The sequence below is a fragment of the Archocentrus centrarchus genome, chromosome 23, assembly GCF_007364275.1.
Source record: "Archocentrus centrarchus isolate MPI-CPG fArcCen1 chromosome 23, fArcCen1, whole genome shotgun sequence".
Taxonomy (NCBI): domain Eukaryota; kingdom Metazoa; phylum Chordata; class Actinopteri; order Cichliformes; family Cichlidae; genus Archocentrus; species Archocentrus centrarchus.
In genome coordinates, this window is record NC_044368.1 from 24,399,912 (window position 1) to 24,422,776 (window position 22,865).

General features: G+C 42.1%; 2 protein-coding genes across 3 annotated transcripts; one reads left to right on the forward strand and one right to left on the reverse strand.

Annotated features, from left to right (window-relative positions):
- The first annotated feature begins 2,719 nt into the window (after positions 1-2,719).
- Positions 2,720-6,804, forward strand: prl2 (prolactin 2). The gene is made up of 5 exons (XM_030720571.1): positions 2,720-2,856; positions 3,057-3,244; positions 3,796-3,903; positions 4,186-4,365; positions 6,459-6,804. Exons 1-5 carry the CDS (start codon positions 2,835-2,837, stop codon positions 6,651-6,653), a joined length of 693 nt encoding a protein of 230 aa, XP_030576431.1. The 5' UTR covers positions 2,720-2,834; the 3' UTR covers positions 6,654-6,804.
- A 2,750-nt stretch (positions 6,805-9,554) lies between these two features.
- On the reverse strand, positions 9,555-21,553 carry hspa14 (heat shock protein 14). 2 transcript variants are annotated; one of them, XM_030720201.1, is made up of 14 exons: positions 21,436-21,553; positions 19,673-19,753; positions 19,181-19,263; positions 18,672-18,720; positions 17,220-17,325; positions 16,294-16,387; positions 16,082-16,186; positions 14,379-14,540; positions 13,289-13,444; positions 12,619-12,721; positions 12,285-12,500; positions 11,956-12,117; positions 10,470-10,537; positions 9,555-9,724 (listed from the first exon to the last, which is right to left on the reverse strand). In XM_030720201.1, exons 1-14 carry the CDS (start codon positions 21,490-21,492, stop codon positions 9,646-9,648), a joined length of 1,521 nt encoding a protein of 506 aa, XP_030576061.1. In that variant the 5' UTR covers positions 21,493-21,553; the 3' UTR covers positions 9,555-9,645. The 2 variants fall into 2 exon arrangements, 1 of the variants encoding a protein (XP_030576061.1); XR_004019101.1 differs by having other exon boundaries at positions 9,652-9,724; positions 11,956-12,046.
- Between the last annotated feature and the right edge of the window lie 1,312 nt (positions 21,554-22,865).

Consider the following 22,865-nt stretch of genomic DNA (forward strand, 5'->3'; position numbering starts at 1 on the left):
CCATCAGAGGTATCCCGTCGTCTCCACTGACATCAGCCCCGGAGAGTCTCCTTCGTCGCCAGTAACGGGAGATGTTCCTTCTCCTGCCTCGCTGACGGCCAACAGAGGAGCTTCTTCACCAACGTTGGCCTCCTGTCAAGTCACGTGAGGGTCTTTGCTGTTGCCCACATGGCCAACCTTCAAAGTTCCATCAATTCTGCCACGGCCAACCGGCCAACCTCCAGAACTTTTTTGTCTTTGCTGTCGGTCTCCCGGCTGGCCTTGAAAAGTTGCTTTGTCTCTGCTGCTGGCTACGTGGTCAGCCCCCTGAACTGCATCCCTGCTCTGCTTTGTCCCCAGCATCCCCCCTTAGACTATTTTCCCTGCCTTCTGCTGCCACCTTTTGTTTTAGTTTCTGGCTCCGCTTTTGCTTTTGGTTTCTCGCTTTCCCAGGGAAATGGATGGATGGATGGATGGATGGATGGAGTTTCAGCTGTGCTGCATGGTGTGTCTCATCTTCCTGATTACCTCATGTATGTATATGCTGTCTGAATCCTCTGTTCTTTGTCCTGTTTTCGATTCACACTGTGCGCTCCAAATGTCCCTAATTTCATCCTTGTTCCTGAGGTTGTATATTTCAGGCACCAGTCTAGCCCAGTTTGTGTTTTGTATGTTTTCATTGACAGAACCAGTAATAAAGGTGCATTCAAATTCAATCCTGCGTTGGGGTCCAAATCCTGCCTGCCACACAGCTGTTCAGTGACACTAATAGACATACATTAGTTTATGTTACTAAACTAGAAAGAACTGAAAACTCAGTGGAAAATATTTCAATTAAATTTTATTTATATATCACCAAATCACAACAGTCACCTCAAGGTGCTTTGTATTGTGGGTAAAGACCCGACAATAATACAGAGAAAACCCAACAGTCAAAACGACCCCCTATAAATGTACTTGGTACTTGGTATCAGTGTTACTAGTCCTGCATTTACTTGGTATTGGATTGATATCAAATTTTGAAGTACTGCACAGCACTAATTTATGCTACATGACAACTAAAACTACCTAAATATTAATGACAATATATAGAGGTTCCTAATGTGCCCTGTGACTGTATATCTATGCATGCCATGGCTGCGACAACATTTTCTGTTTTAAATCAATTTCATATTTAGTAAACAAACTAAGACAATGGAACCAAAGCCTCAGAGTTTGTAAAACTGACTGTTATTTGGTAAGTATTTCACCAATGAGGATACCAGTTTGGTGTATATTTCATATAAAACAAATAAAAATAAAATATTTCAATGCAAGTTGGTGATCAATCTTCACAGGAAAGACGCAGGTTCTCTAAATATGCAGTGAAAGGACACAGCTACGTTTATCTACTACGTTTTGCCCTGTGGGCATGGATAAATGTAGTAAATGTAGTCACCCTGTTACTCTGCAGGTCACTCTGAATATGACAGCACAAGAGCATCTGCCCAACAACACTACTTTCCTGTGCAGATGTGAGTGTGTTGGTAAACGTGCAGCAGAGTCACATGAAGCACCAACTCCACCAGCAAACATCGACTGAGTGAACACAGCACACAGTATGCTGCTGATACTGTAGCTGTTATTATCCATCCAGACTCACGCTGTCACACCTTTGTAGTTATCCACAGTACAGATCTGCTCCTCAAAAGCTCCTGAAACCTGCCTCTTTACAGCAGCAGCTGTCACAGCTCTGAAACTCCTCTCAAGAGCAAACTTGTTCAGTTTGATATCAGTCCTAGTAGAGTGGGTCATCTACTAATCAGAAGGTTGGTGGTTCCAATCCCTGACTGCTCCAGTCTGTGTGCTCATAAGCAAGGAACCCTGAATTTCTCCTGATGCATTCATTAGACAGTGATTGTGTATGAATGTTAGACAGAAAGCTTGTATGTGTGATGGCATGAATCCAGTACCTGAGTCCTCAGGTAGAGGGAAAAGTTCTCTATAAGAACCATTTACCACTATTTTTTTTTGTTCTGCAAAGCATATTGGGACTGTCTTATGTATGTATAATAAACTATTATTATTATTAGAAGTAATAATAATAACAACAAACAATAATAACAAATACCATTTGTGTTGCTTTGATACCAAAGTGAATGATGTCTCAGACTGATCTCGTAGACAGTAACACTCACACCCCATCTAGCAGCAGTGTTTCTATCATCACAGAGAAATGAAATACCTTTATTTAATTATTATAAACTTTATTTAACCAGGCAAACAGATTAAGAACAATTTCTTATTCACAGCTGCAGCCTAGCAACTGGCAAAGCCCTCTGAAGGCAACGGGAACATGGAGACTCAAACAACACAACACAGATGATCATAAAACCACACTAAGTAATAAAACATCTACACACATCCTTAGAAAAGTTTCCCAGTATTAAGCATAACTTCTGCTTACTGAATTCAAACTACAGTGTTGATGCTAACAGTGACATCATAGTGTTGGCTGGTGTCCCTGCGATGTAGCTGCGTCACAGACCGACCCACAGAAGGGCGCTCGGCTCTGCCGAGTCTGACCCAAACCCTTCATAATATTTCTGATTAAAAATGTTTGGCAGTTTAAAATATCCTACATTAATAATAATAATTGTCTTTATTATTACTGAATAAGTGAAATCATGGGATGGATCATTGTTTCTCCACTGTCCGCCCCACCCTCTCCGTCCCTCCCTCTCTTACTGTCTCTTTGATATTGAAGTGTGAGGGGGGAGCTGTCAGCGAGACCCTCACATGAAGCTCGTTGAGTTTTGGAAGAGAAGCACGTCTGCGCTCTCTGCTCTGAGGTCGGAGCTCCTTCACTCTGCAGGATGCCTGGAAACATCAAATCAGGTATTTCAGGAGCTAAAGGGATCGACTGTCTCTTTAATTGTATCTTTATTTCCCTAAACTTATGACTTATGACTATAACTTTTTTACTTCGGTAATTTCCTGATGTTTTTCCATCTGACCTTAAATATAAAAACATTGCCACGTTCAGATTCTTCAGCAACAGAAATAAATGAGGGATTTTCCTCTTTGGTCTCTTCCAGCGTCCGTGGTCTTGGTGGCTTTGTTGTGTCTGGTGTTTTGTAGTGGGTTAACCAGAGTGACCGCAGCACCCCTCTGTACCAATGCAGAGGCTGGCTGTCATGTCCTCTCCCTGGCCAACCTGTTTGACCGGGTCATCCAACATTCAGCCAGGATGCACGGCATTTCTAACGACCTTCACTCCGAGTTTGTAAGTTTCTCTATGGCAATAGTCTGAAATTACTTCAGTGATGATGTTTAATGAGCTTGATTGTGAAATGGAGATATTTATGTCCACTTGGATAAGATATTTTGACTGTCTGCAGATGCCTTTTAAACAAGATGTGGCAGTTTTATATAAGGTGTTTGATCAGAATACTGCATACACCCAATCAGCAGTTTATGACCCCCCCACTGTGGGTCTGTTTGTTAAAGGATGTCAGTGTCTCTCAGTGTGATTATATGGAAGGATGAACTGCTTACTGAACTGTCCTGGATCTTTGCACAATTCAGTCTGTATAAGACTTGAAGAGCACCACAGGATGTAGGCTGCTCTGTAATCAGCACCTGTCTAAACTTTAGCTCAGTTATTAGACCGGCTTAACTTTAGCCTGGTATGGCTGACAAAGAAGCATCTGAGTGCATACACATAAAAAGATAACAAGGCATTCTACTATTTCATTCATCACTTCTGTATTCCAGCCACATCTGACATTTAGATGACATTTGACCTCTGACATTCATTCATGTTTGTCTTCCCAGGAGCTTTACTTCCTGCCCAGTAAGAATCAGATTGGCCGGGTCAGTCGCAACTGTCACACCTCTACCATCCTTACCCCAAATGGCAAGGAGAACGCTCAGAGAATGGCGGTGAATTAACCTTTGTAAAAGTTACCATCCACATCATATTTATAATGGTTTTACATCTTTTACAAATGATTCCCTTTGTTGCCATATACAACGCACCTCACAGATGTTTGAAACATTCTTTCCATTCCAAGTACAAGAATGTACACAGCACACAGTGCACACAGAAATCTGTCTCCCTGCGCTTTAATTTTTGGATCATTACAATATTGGAGCAATAATCAGTGGTAGCCATGCTCAGTTGCCATAATTCAAGTGTGTGTGTGTGTTGTTTTGTCACTATAGAGGGAGGAGCTGACGGAGGTGATTCTAAAACTGCTGGTGGCATGGAGGGATCCTCTGTGGCATTTCCACCAGAGCATGGCTCACTACCACGACTTCAACGACTTCAGCTCCAATAAATCTCTGAAAATGAGCGACATGGTGCACGAGCTGCGCAACGGAGTACAGAGAGTGGTAGAGAAGGTACTGTCTGTGTGTGTGTGTGTGTGTGTGTGTGTGTGTGTGTGTGTGTGTGTGTGTGTGTGTGTGTGTGTGTGTGTGTGTGTGTGTGTTTTCCCCATCAGGTGATGAAGGAGGAATCTCGTTGCCCACTGGGTGTCCGGTATTGTGCCATCCTTAATGCTGTCAACTACATTTCCACCATCTTGGGGGACTGGGGAAACAATGTGGTGTGTAGTTTCTAAGAAATGTAATTATTTCTATTTATGCTGTCTTTCACAAAATGCCAGTTCAAAGTGGCCAAGCCTGTATAAGATACCCAGCCCTTGTTTTTCAGATGAGAGGGCATTTTAGTGGGATTTTACCCATAAACTGGACTTAGAAGATGTGTAAGCCAAAATTACAATTTGACTTTTAGAAAGTATGTGTGGACTGGTGTGGAAATTTTAACCAAAGGTTACAAACCTTGTGGAGTAAGAGAAATTGAGAGCCAACTATTTATCCTCCTGCACATAATAATAAAGCAGGAGGATGTTGTTGTCCGTCCATGAGATCGTACCTTTCTGGTCTATAGACTCCAAAACCACAAGGAGTTGAGCCGTGAAATTTGGCATGTGTTCTTAACTGTTCAAAGATGTGTAATACTATATTCGTCTGTCCATCAATGAGCAATGTTAATTTTGAAAACATATATTTATTGGAATATTTATTATATCTTTACTAACCCAGGGGTGGCTAAAAGTATAGCATACACAGTGGAGGAAATAAGTATTTGAACCCCAAAGAAATGAACAGTCCATAATTTCAGTGAAATTTTTATTTTATTTGTGAATGATTAGAAAAGAAACATTCTGTGATGTTTTTAAATAATGTGCATGTTGATCGGGGAACACATGATTTATATTTGGTGTATTTGGTGGAGTAGCTTGTTGACACCTGTTGAGTGTTCCCTGTCAGCAGGGCTTTACGTGATTATGGACCAGAGACCAGCTGGTTCTTGAGACACTGCTTTGTTTCCTGTATGCTTTGTGTCACGGTCTTGTTGGAAGATTCATCCATGATACATCTGCGGTGCCCTGGCTGAGTGAAATAGGTTCTCCTCCAAGATTTTTCCATTTTTCCCTCCATTCAATTCAGTCCTCCCATACAGAAAAGTATCCTGAAAGCATTATACTTCCACCTCCACATTTGACTGTAGGGATGTGCTCCTGGGATTGTAGCCACCGTTCTTTTCCCTCTAAAATTAGATTTTGATGCCAGTTACATTTTGGTGTCCTGAACACATCACAGACACTGCAGGATTTCAAACAGTAAAAGCGTTACTGATGATGTTACCAGTGATGTTACCGATGATGTTACCAATGATGTTACCGATGATGTTACCAGTGATGTTACCGATGATGTTACCAGTGATGTTACCGATGATGTTACCAATGATGTTACCGATGATGTTACCAGTGATGTTACCGATGATGTTACCAGTGATGTTACCGATGATGTTACCGATGATGTTACCAATGATGTTACTGATGATGTTACCAATGATGTTACCGATGATGTTACCAGTGATGTTACTGATGATGTTACCGATGTCTCCTGTCTTGAGGCCATTTTCCCTCTTATAATCACTGATCCCTCAGACAGCTCTGTGGTCTTTCCCACGTTGGTCAGGTTGAACATGTTCACATGTTAGGGGCTCAGCTGTTCAACAAGTGCAATTAATTGTGAGTGCTCACTTGGTAACTGTTAATCCTGAAGTTGTTGCCAATGATAATTTTGCTGCAGTTGACCCAAATACTTGCTGCTCAGCAGAGGATCAAATACTTATTTCCCTGTGGTTAAAATGATGAATTCAACGGAGGTGGAGGTGTGTGTGTGTGTGTGTGTGTGTGTGTGTGTGTGTGTGTGTGTGTGTGTGTGTGTGTGTGTGTGTGTGTGTGTGTGTGTGTGTCATAGGATATGGATATCTTAGGTTATGATATTTCTTTTCTAATTTTTGTTTCAAATGAGTGAAATAATTAATAAAAGAACAAACGTTAGACTAAATGAACATGAAAACCATAAACAGCATGTTGATGGAAGGCTGATGTCCACACGGTTTGTCCTTTGTGCTCCAGATGCAGATGCTGGGAATACTGAGTAACTCTGTCAGCAGCCTCTCTTCTCCTGAGGCTTTCTTGACGTCAGACAGTGCTGAGTGGCGCCTGATGAAGGACTATGAGCTTCTCTACTGCTTTCGCCGAGACTCTAACAAGGTCCAAAACTACCTGAAGATCCTTAAGTGTCGCATTGTTCCAGAGGATGGATGCTAAAAGCCAAACATGTTTCTTTGGTTAGAAATTATGTTGATAAATTTGATGTTTTTGTTTTCAATTTGTAGAGTATCAGATACAGATTTTCATTCCTATCATGACTGGAGCCTGTTATGATATTGTCCATCCTCAGCAAATGTTAGATGAGTGACGAGACACCTGTAAAATGTCTGTTTCAATATATTGTATAAATATTTCAAAATCATGTCTTATTTGTTATTTATATCCATTGCAGAAAAGCACAGGTCCTCATCACATGACCCAGTATTCCTTTGAGACACAAGTTCATCAAGAATGGTCTGTCATCCATCCATCCATCCATCCATCCGTTCTCTTCCACTTATCCTTTTCAGGGTCGGGGTGTGTGTGTGTCTTAATGTTTCTAAAATATTTTAACAGAAGAACTAAACCCAGATAAAGAGAACCACTGATTTAATGAGACAAAATTTTAACACTTATTTATTGTAGGATAAAATACAGTATTACATACTCTATACTGCCAAAAGTGTTCCCTCACCATCCAAATCTCTGAATCCAGGTGTTCCAGTCACTTCCACAGGTGTATAAACCAGCACCTGGGCATGCAGACTGCTGCTACAGACATCAGTGAAAGAATGGGTCGCTCTCAGGAGCTCAGTGAGTTCCAGCGTGGTACCGTGATAGGATGATACCTGTGCAACAAGTCCAGTCACTGTTAGTGGGATTATAACAGAGTGGAGTCAGAGGATGCTGAGGGTCATAGTGCGCAGAGGTCACCAACTTTCTGCAGAGTGTAGGGGTGGCTGAGGCTCAAGACGTAACGCAGGTCATTTACTAACTGGAAGCTTGTTGGTTTGACCCCTGATCTGCTGATGCTCCATTTTATTTTGATGGGCCCAAATCTTTCATGATATAGGGAGGTGTTTTCTTCTTGGCTCTGATAATGGTGATTTGGTGGCAACATTTTATTCACAGTATTGCTTCACCTGCCATGAGTTCCTTGTACCTTGTGATGTCATGCAACCACATCATCATCTGGCTTTGTATAAAGCTCTTTGAGTGCTCAGCTGGAGTAGAAAAGCTCTATAGAACTAGTCCATCTACCATAGATGGATGGAAGGTAAGATAATAAGATGGTGACATAAGTGACCTAATTTTGGAGAATGCTTGGAAAATGCACACCACATAGACAGCAAGGTTATTAAAGTTAAATAAAACAAAACCAAAAACTAGATGCAGGAAAAAAATGTTTTCGTTACCGAACATGAAAATGAAAAATATACTTGAGGTTAAAAAAAAGCTCATTGAAAGGATCTGTGATCTTGGAAAACTAAAATTAAAACAGAGGAATCTCCTTGGGTTTGTTAGCAAAAGTTATCACAATTTGCTTGTTAAGACTTCGATGCACATTTTTATTGAAACGTTAGATGCCAACTGCTTTCAAAAGGTTCTGTTTTTACTGTAATACTTATACTGAGTAGAGGCAGAGCAGGTCATCTACTAATCTGGAGGTTGGTAGTTCAATCCCTGGCTGCTCCAGTCTGCAAAGTATCCTTTGCATGCTGTATAAAGTCCTTCGATTGCTTGTGTAGACCAGAGAAGTGCTACATAAGAACCAGTCCATTTACCATTTCCTGAGTCTTGCTTGCAGCCTATTCCCTCCATACAACAATAATTAAAAAGATGAAACCTAAACAATAAAAACTCATTCTGGAAATGAACTGAATGTAAAACAAAAAGCTGATCAGAAAATACCAAATCATGATAACTGATGTTCTCAGCAACGAGGGAGAGCAAAATGAAAACGAGCGCTCAAAACATGTAAGAAATCTGTCCCTTATTGCTAAGAACATCCCAGGAATGCAGAAACGTGTTACTGTGGCTCAGAGTTCTCAGATCGCGTCGTTCTCCCTTTGAGAAAATCCTTTGGCTTACTAAAGTAAACATCTAAATTATGTGTTTTACCTAAAGTTCTTGTTCCCTTTATAGTGAGCAAAAACTAACACAACTGTAGATTCCTTCCTAACATGAGTCAGCCTTCAGAAAACAGCACAGTAACTGCTAGTATCACAATAGTAAATAGTCTACATCCATAGCTTATACTATAAGCTGGTCTTCACAAATTATTGTTAGGAAGATCATCATGTGTCTGCTGGGCTGTTTGCTCCTCCTTCCTCCCTGTATCCAAAGGTGTGCAGCAGGGCACCATATTAGGCCCACTGACTAAAAACATGTCTTCAAGCTAAAACTCAAAGCAGTATAATTAATTCATCATAAATGTGCTACAGCAGGCCTGGTGTCAAACCAGATACTTCCTCTGGATGGCGTTACTTTGGCCTCCAGTAACACTGTGACAAATCTTGGAGTCATTTTTGACCAGGATATGTCCTTCAATGCACATATTAAACAAATATGTAGAACTGCTTTTTTGCATTTGTGCAATATTTCTAAAATTAGAAACAAAAAGCTCTTTTGAGGAAAGAAGGCTTTTTCTGTCAAACACACGTGTACAATTGTGGATGCTCGTATTAAATACAAGTTTTACATAATGAGGTCAGGATTTCCCCATAAGCCAAAAGGTCAGCCTTCAGACTCTTACAAAAAACAAAAGGTCTTTACACAAGACATGAACTTTGACCTCACCTGTGACTTCAACAAAGTGTTGACTGCAGAGGACGTATTAACAGGAAATGATACAAGACTGTAAACAGCAGCAATTTACATTACAACTCTACTTGTAATTTTCACTATTATTATTATTAACTAGTATACAGTCTGTATATTATATGTCAAATATTAATTTTTCATGTGTTTGTAAACAAATTTCTGCTATTAAATTATTAGAAACAAAACCAATATGAAGGACAACCCTGCTTGAAGTCAGTTTGAAGAAGGACTTTGAAATACACACAAAATGTGTTTGACTTTTATATTTATTGAATAAAAAATGGGGAAAACAGAAAATAAGGTTGCTCCAACACCAGGCTCTTATTTGGACTACAGCTCAATGATGTCATGATGCAGCTGCTATGGTGATGACCTCTGACTTTCCAGTGTTCTGTTCTACACAGGAAACATGGATGGAGCCGTCCCTGAAACATACAGAAAATAATTTAAATATATATATATATATATAGAGACATCAGTATCATCATCAAATGATCCATGAAGTTATCCTGGAACGCCAAAACAACGTCGACTCTGTAGTTTTCTCTGGGCTCCTCCCCAATCAGACCAGGAGCGACATGTTTTCCCTGAATCGCCGTCTGAGTGGCGTACAAAAAAACCCAGGTCCCATCTTATCTCAAAGACCTCATAGTACCATATCACCCCAACAGAGCACTTCCCTCTCAGACTGCTGGCTTACTTGTGGTTCCTAGGATACTTAAGAGCAGAATGGGAGGCAGAGCCTTCAGCTTCTGTGGAACCAGCTCCCAGCTTGGATTCAGGAGACAGACACCCTCTCTATTTTTAAGATTAGGCTTAAAACTTTCCTTTATGATCAAGCTTATAGTTAGAGCTGGATCAGGTGACCCTGAACCATCCCTTAGTTATGCTGCTATAGGCCTCGGCTGCTGGGGGGTTCCCATGATGCACTGAGTGTTTTTCATTCACCTCTTTTCACTCTGTTTATACCCCACTCTGCATTAGTTATTAGTTATTATTCATCTCTGGCTCTCTCCCCTCAGCAGATGACCTGGTGAAAGGAGTTTTTCTTCCCACTGTCATGGGGCTGATATGTTTGTTGGGGTTTCCTCTGTATTATTGTCTTTACCTTACATTAAGCACATTGAGGTGTTATATAAATAAAACTGATTTGGATTTAAAGACAAATACCTTTTCATGGTCACCACAGTGTCAATGGTGTGACTCTCCTCGGTGGGCTCCAGGTCTCTTAAAACAATCTGTACAGAGATACATACACATAAGGAGGTAGATGGTAATCTTATTATTACTATAATCCTTCCATTGACTTATTTTCTTCACAGGAGGCTGCAGTCTATCCCAGCAGCCACAGGGCTCGAGGCATTATTATTATTGTTGGTCATTAATGAATTTTAAACAGAGGAACCAGAATGAAGCATCACGGGCCCTAACACACGGTACAGCATGAACAGTGGCACTACTCATGAGTCTGAAACTGGTTTATATGGAATAACTGTCTGCAAGACTTCAGACACTCTACTTAAATAAAACTAGTGAAGTGTAACAACAGCAAGACCTACATTCAAAATCCTGCTCAAGGCTCAGTACAAGAGTGTTGGTGTCAGAATGTGTATAAAATGTATCTGGTTAGTAGTGACTGAAGCTACTGCTTTATGCACCACTGCATGAGTGTAAAATGATTGAGATTGAATATCTGTTTTGTACAGAGGTGAAAGGTTACAACCCCTTGACTTCATGACTTTCTTAAGATAAAAGTACTTTAAATGTGCAGGTGTGATATTCTGCATACAGAGTATCACATCGTGTCTCCTCTTTGGGATGCGCCCGCCAGGCCCCATGGGCTGAGACTTGGCCACCAGGCACTCTCCCTCGAGCTCCCTGCCTGTGGTAACCCTATCTCAGGGTAAACTGTACCCTTGGTGTCTCTTCCATCGCTCTTTTCCTGACCCGTCACCTGGGACCAATGGGAGAACCCTACCAGGGGGCAAAGGCCCCCGGACAACATAGTCCCTGGGATCGCAGGGACACACAAACGTCTCCACCATAAGTTGGTGATTCACATAAAATATTTCAGTCCAATTCCACTGGAGCCAAGCTAACCGCCCAGGAATACTAACCTAATTTCAGAGGGGGTAACACCACTGCATTCATATCCATGTATTCACCATCAGCACACACTGAGCTCCAAGCCACTGATGCAATTCACAGTTTTGTTGCATGTATTTTGCTTAAAATGTGAAAAAATGAAACTGCAGGAATACTGCTGTGTATTCCTGTTGAATGCAAAGTATGGAACCCATTGATATAGATACATTGAGATATATATATATATATATATATATATATATATATATATATATATATATATATATATATATATATATATATATATATATATATATATATATATATATATATATATATATATATATATATATATATATATATAGAGTGCTTATGTATATGTATATAGTTTTTGTATAGTTTTTTTTTGTTTTTACTCATCCTTTTCATGTTTCTCTGTACTGAGCTGCTGTAATGCGCAAATTTCCCCGTTGTGTGAACATTAAAGTTTGATCTTATCTTAAATCCCGGACTTTTTCCCAGCTGGCTGCCAGGCATACACAAAGTATATGCAGTAGTAGTTTGCACTTACCTTAGACAGCTTTTCTGGCTGCTCCGTGAATCGCTGGTAAATCTCCAAACAGAGGGAGGACAGTTTTCCCTCTCCCCTCAGGATGTGCCGTCTGTGGGCAGGGAGGGGTGTGCCCAAAGGAAGGAGAACAGTGAACATCTCAGCTCCAGATTCATCTCTCTCCTCCAACACAACATCAGACAGAAGGGTTAGGACTCTATGTACCGCAGGCATTGTACAGGGGTTCGATCAGCTTTGCAGAGTTAAAACATTAAAGTACATGCAAAAATGAAAAAGACTGATAATTCCACGGCTGAAAATTTTCCAGTTTCCATCTGAGGTCTACATACTTTTACTAGTATGTCAGCAGAAGAAACATCCACTGTGACAGACTCTTCCTCTGGGGCGAGGGCATTTCTGCCAACCAGTAGGCCTGCTTCCAGGGCTGCTCCCACAGCAATGACCTCATCAGGAGGTGCTGAACTATGAAGCTCCACATCAGGAAACATTTCGCGGATCATCTGCTGGAGTCGAGGGATCCTGGCTGAGCCACCGCAGAGAACCACCTAAAGCACACGGACTCCGATTAAAAGCATGTTATTAATGAGGGACTGAAGGCTGTGATTTATATTTTTAACAACGCTGCACCAATAAAAGCAAAAGTGGCTTCTTCACATACTGCACCTTGTTAATGCTGTGAACAGTGAGGCCCGCCTCCTCCAGCAGGGCTTTGATTGGCTGGATGCTTTTATTGAAGAGTGAAGAGCAGAGCAGCTCAAATCGAGCTCTAAACAACACACAGAGGTTATCACTATTTACTCGTCCACAAAACAATACAGACAGAAATATTTCAGAATCCTGACAATATGTTTGCATTAAAACTCTTGTAAAAGTAGTTTAAATTATGCTTCTCCGGCACATTAATTCTGCAGTCCCCACTTCCTGGTTTGGCTTCTTGCTTGTGTGCCGTTTCAGCTTTTGTACACAAATGAATATTTTTATGTTTCTTTTTAGTCAGTCAGTAACAACAAGATTTCCTTTAGCCCATTTCTGACCATTAGACACTCCTAACTGACTGAACACTCAATTCTTCCAGGCTTTGATGCTCGGGATCTGCAGGGGGGGAGCTAACGGCAGCTAAGCTACCATGGTCTGCACCCATTACAGGGGCCTGGCTAGATACAGGATTTTCCAGGGTGCGGAGCCGAGTCTCCAATTCAGAAAGCCTGGCCTCCAGAGCTACAAACAGACTACGTTTATTACAAGTACCGTTACTGCTAAAGGAGGCCGAGGAGTAACTAAACACGTGACACCCACAGCAGGAAAGTGCAGGAGGGACAGGAGAATATCTCACCTTGATACAATGCATTCAAAGTCAATACCATCATGAAGAGAGTCAACAAAGCAGTTGGCTGAACCCAAGGAGGACAGGGAATGCTTGGCCATCTCTGCACCATTCATCAGCTTCATCATAGCCCGAGGATTTGTGCTCACGTCATGCTTAAAGGTGCTGTACAACACACACACACACACACACACACACACAAACAACACAAAGAAAAAGAATAAGGACAGCTGGGTGGGCTCAAATATAAACAAATTCTTTAAGATATTGAAGGATTTTCAAATGTGTGTCTTTGGTCTTTATCCAGCTAGTTCAAACTTTTATCCAGAGTATATACAGCACGCTGCCACTGTCAGGTTCATGTGTGTGTGAAGTAACATCCATTCTTAATCCAGAGGCTCTAATATGATGTGGGCCCAGCCTCTGCAGCTAGAACAGCTTCAGCTCTTCTGGGAAGTCTTTCCACAGGTTTAGGAGTGTTTATGGGAATTTCTGACCATTCTTCCAGAAGCACATCTGTGAGGTCAGACACGGATGTTGGAGAGAAGGCCTGGCTCATCCATGTCTTTATGGAGCTGCTTTGTGCACTGGTGTGCAGTCATGTTGGAACAGAATTCATAATCACTTCCACTTGTTATAATCCCACTAACAGCTGACTGTTGAATATTTAGCAGTGACTGGATGTCTTGCACAGGTATCATCCTAACACGGTACCACGCTGGAGCTCCTGAGAGCGACCCATTCTTTCAGTGATGTTTGTAGAAGCCGGCTGCACGCCTAGGTGCTGGTTTATACACCTGTGGAAGAGACTGGAACACCTGGACTCAGTGATCTGGATGGTGAGGGAACACTTCTGGCAGGATGGTGTAGTTCAAACTTTGATCCTTGTAATAGTAAATTTCATAGTGTTTAAATGACACTGGACATTAACATCGAGCATCATATCAAACCCTATGGATTAAGAATGGGATGTCACTTACCTTCACATGCATGTGAAGGCAGATGAGTGAGCACAGTGTGTCAGCTGCACTATATAAATGTCCAGTTTTAATACAGCTGTTTAACACGTGGTGTAAATCATTTAGAGCAGAGTGGATACCGTTTGAACTCTGAGGCGAGGTGCTGCGCCAAGGCCTGAGTGAAACTCTCCCCCCCGATACTGTGGTCAGTGTGAGTGCCGCGAACCAGGAACATTCCTCCATTGACCTGCAGCACCGTCACGCTCAGGGATGTCCCCCCGAGCTTATAGACAAGGACGTGGCTGTCGAGACACAATGTATCAATCAAAGGACATGCTAACGGCTAATATCCCAGTGAAAGCTAAGGTGGAAATATTATAACCAAAAAACAGTTTCCTATATTCTACATCTGGAGAAGAAGAATGTCTCAAGAGATAAAAGGACCTGTTATCAACAAGTGAACAGCAAATCAGAATGTACCAATATATTTATGTGTGTAGAAAAATGTGCTGTGAATTGATTCTATAGAAATATAATGTGTCAATTAATACATTAAGAAACATTTCCCAGACCCAAACGGCTCATTCCAGCGCAAATTATCAAATCAGTTTAGGCATTATTATTGTAAGTTAACGACCCTACAATAATACAGAGAAACCCCATCAAAATGACCCCCTATAAGGCAATAGGAAGAAACCCCCGACAGGACCATGGGAGGGGCAGCTGGGAGTGAGGGGGGGGCAAACTTTAAAACATTTTCTGCTTAATGACCTCTGATTTGTTTTTGTGGTTTAAAATGTTGGTGTGTGTCTGTGTGTGTGTATATATAAATATGAGTACTGTGAAATTTTAACTTCACATATATCCTATACTTATCTAGATAATTTTTTTAAAGGCCCGTTCACACACTTTCACGTCCACCTACACTGAAATCTTTTTCACCATAAAACTGAATGAGGGCCTGCAGTTTGGGACAGATACACCTAATAAATAAATCAATAATAATCTCTCTCGATGGACTAGTTGAACTATAAAAACTGAAGCAGTCCTGTGAAGGTCTGTTCTTGAGCACACACTTTAAAATACTTAGATGACCTGCTCTACCTGCTGAGCCTCACCAGTTCACTGTGGATCAGGCCCCAGGCAGAGGTGGCTGTTTGACCCCTGGGTGCTAAAAGCCAGCTAGAAGGACAGAGAACCTCTAAGGTGGGTAAGGAGCCCAGCTAAAGTGTGAGGGTGAAAGATACTACTGAGAAATATTCAAGCTGACATGACACAGCGTTTTGAAGCAGTCTCCTGGACTTGACTATTTTCCTATGGTGGGGGGGGGTTGGGTATCCCTGGGCTCTGCGCCTGGATGTTGTGGTTTTCCGTTAGGTGCTGGAGGTCCCATCTCCACTCGACTGTCCTACAGGCAACGACAGTGAAGCCTGGAGGGGTGAGTGGGAGGAAATACCTGCCCCATCTAAACCATCAGTGCCTATTGCAGTTTGTCCATAACTACCACCACGTCCAGCCATAAGGTAGTTCATTATATACAATCTGGCAGAATTTCTTGGAGAAAAGCTGAGTTGTTGACTGATCACAAATTCAATTCAATTACATTTATATAGTGCACACAATAAGGTAAAGCCCCTACAATAATACAGAGACCTGGTGGTTACACCACGCGGTGGATGGTTGGATCAGGTGGTGCGTGCGATGCCAGAGAGGACTGGCATGCCTGAACAGTTTGGGTGGTAGACATTGTAATTAGGATGCCCTCTACCATGCCGCGCCTACCATGCCGTGACCACTGTCATTAACTACCATAATAACAGCACAGTAAAATCTAAGATGTTACCTCTTTCCTGAAGAGGACTCCTGTCCAATGTCATAAGCCAACAGAGCAGCAGCAGGCTCGTGGATTAATCTCAATACATTGAACCCTGCATCTTCAGCTGCCTTCCTGAACAGAACAAAGAGTGGCAGACTTTATTAAAAATGCAAAAAGAAATGCAGAAATATTTTCACAGCTACATAAAAAAGGCCAAGTTGTTACAGGTGGTGACCTACCTTAGAGCATGCTTCTGAGCATGTGCAAACTCAAAGGGAACAGTAATGACAGCATCGCTAACATCAGAGCCTCCCAGAGCCGACTGAGCCGTTTCTGTGAAATTATTATTAATATCATGAATAAATATCCTATACTTCTATTTATACAAAGTACTGTTGACCACACAGGAACTCTATTAGACAGCCTTCTTGTCATTTCTTTAAGCAGTCTTCAGGAATAGTTCTCCAGGCTTCCTGAAGGGCTTTCAAGGCTCTTCACTGGGCTTTACATGCCTTATGTTCTACGTCAGGAAGATCTCACACTGCTTCGGTGTTCAATATTGAAGCTGCTGCCAAGCAGATGGTGTTGCATAGTGGAGCAAAATCTGATGGTACTTTAATGCATTCATAACTCCATCATAATTTTGACAAGATCCCCAACACCTCTGTCTGAAATGCAGCCCCAAACTGTAGACACTCACTATACTGCCAAAAGTGTTCCCTCACCATCCAGATCACTGAGTTCAGGTGTTCCAGTCACTTCCACAGGTGTATAAACCAGCAGCTAGGCATGCAGACGGCTTCTACAAACATCAGTGAATGAATGGGTCGCTCTCAGGAGCTCAGTGAACTCCAGCGTGGTACCATGATTGGATGATACCTGTGCGACATGTCCAGTCGTGGAATTTCCTCACTGCTAAATATTCCAGTTAATTAATAGCGGGATTGAGCCTCATAAATCAGAGAGCGGGGTCAGCAGATGCTGAGGTTGGCAGAGGAGATGGGATGTTACTCAAGTTCACATGTGTGGCAGACGAGTGAATGCTTTTGGCAGTATGGTAAAAAATACTATTTTATAACATCATAGATTCAACTAATGAAATGGAAAAAAATGATGCTTTGTAACAAAGTGCTTAAAGACTTTGTAAACTAATAGATGTATTTACCTTTCATTTTTTGGAAGATGAGGTTTGCAACATCTTCTGGAGCAACATATTTCGGGTGTTCTCCTGCCATAATCTCATAAAATGGTTTGTTCTCTCTGTTGACAACCTAAACACAGCAATAAAGTCTCAGACTGAAGAAAATGCACAGAATTTGTTTTTGTCCTTTTTTTGCAGGATGTTTTGGAGAAAAGTGCATCACGATGATCTGACTGAACGCTCCTGCTGGAAGCTCAGCTGTCAAACACACCACAGTTCTGTAACTCATTCACAGCAAACCTCATAACTAACTTAAAGAACGTTAGTTATTCAGGTTAATCAGTCACTGGCTACAAAGTGAGTTTACCAGAGAGGGAAGGAGCTGCAAGTCTGAGCCAAATACTTCAACAACTGAAGAACATTTTACAATATTATGTCTCAGAGAATTTGGGGATTCTACCATCTATGGTAAAGAATTAAAAACATCTGAGAATCCACATAAAACTTTCAATATATCAGAAAAGGCTGAGACCAATTCTGCAAGACCAGCATCTTTGGGCCCACAGGCATGGCTGCGTGCACCATCAGCAAACACAGTTTGCCTCCACATCCAGCAAAGGAAAAAACAGCATCCAGAAGGGCCGGAAAGTTCACACAGAGGAAGTGAAAAACTGACTGGCCAATTAAAATTTTCATTGTGTTTGGAAATAATGGAAATCAATAATAGAAGCCAGTTTAAACCCCAGCATCCGTGTCAAACCCTGGGCACGTTAAAGAGAAGCATAACTGCTAAATGCTGGAGCTGAGAGAATGACAGGTACAGAGGTAAACTCTGAGCAAACCCACCAACCCCGACTTCACCGTATACAACTAGGAAACAAACAGGTCCCAAACAGCAAACAGCGAGTTTAGTCTTAAGGCTGTAAATGGTTCCAGGATCAATTAACAGCTGTAGAACCAAAACGATGCGTTTGTTCAGCAGCCATTCCTGATCTACTGGATCAAATATCAGACAGATCCACGAGTAGCTTTAGCAAAATACAGTTTTTGTCCAGGCATGACAGCAGCAGTAACTGTAGTGTCCTAAATCAGACTGAAAATCACTTAAAAGTTTATTGTTGGACTGTTTTAACTGCTGATCTGAGATTTAAGGATCTTAGCCAGGACTGAGGTCAGAAACTAGAAGGCAGCTGTTCAACACTAACGGGTCACCACTGAGGCAACGTTCAGCAACACTCAGCAATATCTCCCACCATCTTTAGGAGTCCAGGATCCAAACTGTGTGCACCTCCAGACCTTCTGATAGTGAATATATGTAAAATATTCTTTCCAAACAGCTGTTTCCATATTTGATCTGCTGTTTTTGTTTTTACTGGGTTAAATAAATATACTGGAAACAGTTTTTATGAGCAGTGATACAAATGGGGAAAAAGTGTTGGAGAGCAATCATCACACCTCACCTGCCAAGAAACTCACCTGACATTTGGTCTCCATTTTGTGTCTTTGTGTCTCTGGATCATCAAAACTTTGCATTGAGAGAGAAAACAAAGATCTGTGACTCACACTGAACATCTGAACATCCACTGGATGGATCATTCATTTTGCTGACCTCACTTTATTCATATCCTTAATTACTGTAACATAAGCATAAATGTTCTCATAACTGTAACGTCTGCTCGACGTACAACATTAATTTACTTTCTGCTCTTGTTGAATAAGCAGCTTTTACACAGTAACCCTGTCAGGACACTGTTCTCATATGCACAACAGGAGCTTCAGGTGTGTAACTCCATCTGATTTAGAGGTTGTGCAGTACGGGGGGGTGGACAGGTGACGTCCACTCCTGCCCTGGTGAAGGGCCGTTTAATTTCCAGCCAGCTGGTGGTTCGGGAAGCCTGATTTGTACCTGACAAAGCTCTGTGCTATCTGGCACTACAGAGCAGGAGCCCTAGCAGCTGTGATGATATAAGCATTAGATGTGTCACCTTCTCCCCAGCACTTGTTTCACTTTGACCACTGTGCTGGCAGCATTGCGGACCCGTCCTTGCTTCGCTGCTATACCTACAATCTGCAGAGGAAGTCAAAAGTCAGCGGCACAGATATATTACAGGTACCTGTGTATCAGTAATCAATAATTATGATCCTTAAATGCTCAAACGCATCGAGATTAGATGCTAAAATGTTGCCTTTAAGTTCCAAAACATAAAAACCTGGTGATACCAAAAACAGACAGAGAGCAGTGCAAAAAAAAAAAAAAAACTAAAGTCCTTTCTTCTATTAATGACGATAACATGAACATTACTGCAGAAAAAGCATGTAACCAGTGATTTATTCAGGCATTTTAAACTGTATTTAACATTTATTTATTCTATGCAGATATTGTGCAAAGATAACATGAGCTACAGTGTTAATGGGAGAGACGATGGGCAGACATCATGCAGAATGGCCCTTTAAGAGACGTGAAGCCTAAGCTGTACCTGTTCAGTGTCTCTGTAGCCCACCACCGTCGGAGTCACTCTGTCTCCTGCATCATTGGCCACCACATCAGCCCGTCCATCCTACACACACACACACACACACACACACACACACACACACACACACATCATATTTACTGCCATGAAGAACTGATGTCCAGGCTCACATATCCTTATATATCTTGTGTGTTAATCTCATCTGGAAGTGTTTTTGAGATAGCAGAGACTTCTAACACTGTCCCTCCAGAACCCTTGTGGGGGGGGGGGGGGGGGGGGGGGGGGGGGGGGGGGGGGCAGCTTAGTCCTGGGAGCTTTGACTACATGTTTGACTGGAATAAAGAGCCATGAATTCTTTACACCCAAAGGTGGATGCTGTCGTTAGACTGCTTTGCTGTTTATTTATCAGTTCATTTTTTCAAATAAAAATCGTTCTAGCTGGACTAAATCACAGGAGACAAGACCTCAGTAACCTTCAGGGAGTTTCCTGGGTGCTGTGGGAGTATGGGGTGTCTGGCCTACTGTTAGGGGCCATTCAGTCCCTGTACTACGGCACCAAGAGTTTTGCCAGCAATAAGTCGGACTCTCCTGTGGGTGTTTGGCCTTTGTCAAGATTCAGTTTTTATGGACAGAATTTTCAGGCATAGCCAAGTGGTGGAAGGTGGTCTCAGAAACTCATCTCTGCTTTCTGTGGATGATGCGGTCCTGTTGGCTCCATCAGGTGGTGACCTCCAGCTCACACTGGACTGGCTTTGCAGCCGAGTGTGAAGCAGCTGGTATGAGAATCAGCAGCTCTAAGTCTGAGGCCATGGTCCACAGCTGGAAAAGGGTGGAGTGCCCACTCCGACTCAGGGAAGAGTTGCTGCCCCAGGTGGAGGAGTTCAAGTATCTCAGGGTCTTGTTCACAAGTGAGGGGAGCGCAGAGCGAATGAAAGTGAAGCTGTCAATTACGTCGATTCCGATGGTCGATCCACATCCCTAACCTAACCTATGGTCACGAGCTTCGGGTACTGACTGAAAGAATGAGATAGAAGCAGTAGAAATGAACTTCCCCCGTAGGGTGGCTGGATTCTTCACCCTTTCAAGAGGGGCTCAGAGCTGCTGCTCCTCCACATCTAAAGGAGCCGCTTAAGGTGGTTCAGGCATCTGACTAGGATGCCTCCCGGGTGATGTGTTCTGGGCATGTCCTACTGGGAGGAGGCCCCACGGTACACCCAGGACAGGTTGGAGAGATTATATCTCTCAGTGTTCCCTGGATGAGCTGGTTGGGGAGAGGTCTGGGTTTCTATATTATCATCAATCCATTTTTTTTTTTGGCCACTTAAAATATCTTTATAGCACTGAGATGTTACATTTGTTGTAATTTCTGCTGCACTCTAGGCCAGAAAAAAGACATTTTAAATGTCAATGACAGTTTTTACCCTGATAAATAAAGAATATATAAAAAATACAGCCAGAAAGTGATTGTAGCAGCTACCTTGTGGCAGAAGTGTTGATATCGTTCATGAGAGATATGTCTGACAGATGGATCGGAAATGTTAAGCCAAAGAGTCATTTACAGCCACTCACGTTTTGGCAAATACCGGAAATCACGTTTTGGCAGACCATCAGTTTTTGGCACAACACCGGTACCGCGTGTAAAACACCCAGACCCGACCTACGTCGTGGCTCTCCAAAGATTCAGCTCCGAAGTCTAAATCAGCCCTTAAGCTCAAACAAGCGTAACCCAAACAGCAAGTGAAGGACTTCCTCTGAGCGCTACTCACCTTAAATATCGCTACACAAGCGGATGTGTAACCGAAGTGAACCCCAATCGCCGACATGCTGCAAGACCTTAGCTCAAATGGTCTGAGAACGTGAATCCAGCTCGTTACCCCCGCCGAGGAAGAGTTTCCGGTTTAAATTTTTCAGAACAAAAGCATGTAATTTATCTTAACTGGATTTCCGTCTAGAGGTGCCATATAACAATATATAATGCACAAAACTCAGCTCCTTTATACAAAGCACACAGTATGATGTGGCAGCCTCTTGCTTCCGTCCAGATTTTCTTCTTAAATGTTAGTTACTGGTGTGTGTGTGTGTGTGTGTGTGTGTGTGTGTGTGTGTGTGTGTGTGTGTGTGTGTGTGTGTGTGTGTGTGTGTGTGTGTTTAATTTCTGTTATCCTTATTTATACTGGTAAATAATCTGTAGTTAGGATGATTTCCAAAGAGTTTAGATATAAAATAAAGGAATGATTTGTTTTCCAGTCCAATCCAACTTTATTTATAGAGCACTTTAAAAGACAACAAAGTTGAACAAAGTGCTTTCCAGATAAAAGACAGCAATACAATACAACACAAAAAATAGAAAAAATAATAATTTAAGTAAGTAAGCTCCACCATGTTCCCTGGTTTGGTGGAGTTGGAGGAAAGGCCCATGTCTGGATGCAGTGCCACTGAGAGCTGCCTGCAAATTTAGTGGATGGACTGATGAAAACCTTCATACATACTCACAATTCTGAAAGTAATATTAACACTATATCCAAGATATACTATTATTTTTCATCACTAGAGTCCTTTTATCTTAAGGAAGAATGGGACAGCGAGAGGAAAACCACTGGCTCTCTGAGTTGGAGGGAATTCTGTGGGAAAAATCTACATTTTTTCATACCCCCCCAACAAAAGCCACACTATACCGCCAACTCAGACTGCTGGTGATTATGGCAGGCCAGTGATGAACTCATGATCATATTTTCTGGTCCAGAGCTAACTTCATCCTGGAAGAATGTCCAGCAGCAGCTCTTTATTAGCTGGGTAAGAAGCTGGTGTCCATCTTATTAGCTTGTGGATTGATGTATCTGTGGTGGCAGGGTGTGGTTTGTGGCTCAGCTGCAGGGAGGAAAGGTGCAGTGGGTTCAGTGGAGGCTTGCTGGAATAGCTGGGAGTGGTAGTGCGTGGCAGACTGAGACTGGAGAGACTGGAGCTGGCAGCATGGAAGCAGCAACAGTGGACTAGTGCTAACCGGGCAGTGCAAAATCTGTGTAAAGGAACGTGCAGTGAATGAGAAACACTGGGTAATGGTACATGTTTTGGGGTTCCCATAGAAGCAGACCTGCTACAGTATCAAATTTGTTGGTGTCACCAGCTTCAGTGGTGCTCAGTGGTCTATTTTTACATTTCACAGGTCAAGCAGTGCTTGCCTTGCTTGCCCTGGTGG

What these genes read in the sequence shown, in the direction of transcription:
- prl2 (XM_030720571.1), top strand. Translation starts at nt 2,835, where the DNA reads ATGCCTGGAAACATCAAATCAG. An exon ending in GCCTGGAAACATCAAATCAG is followed by an intron (nt 2,857 to 3,056) that starts GTATTTCAGGAG and finishes GGTCTCTTCCAG; the next exon opens with CGTCCGTGGTCTTGGTGGCT. An exon ending in AGAACGCTCAGAGAATGGCG is followed by an intron (nt 3,904 to 4,185) that starts GTGAATTAACCT and finishes TTGTCACTATAG; the next exon opens with AGGGAGGAGCTGACGGAGGT.
- hspa14 (XM_030720201.1), bottom strand. Translation starts at nt 21,492, where the DNA reads ATGTCGGCGATTGGGGTTCACTTCGGTTACACATCCGCTTGTGTAGCG. An exon ending in CTCGCCTCAGAGTTCAAACG is followed by an intron (nt 13,445 to 14,378) that starts GTATCCACTCTG and finishes TGTGTTGTACAG; the next exon opens with CACCTTTAAGCATGACGTGA. An exon ending in CTGCTGACATACTAGTAAAA is followed by an intron (nt 12,118 to 12,284) that starts GTATGTAGACCT and finishes GTTGTGTTGGAG; the next exon opens with GAGAGAGATGAATCTGGAGC.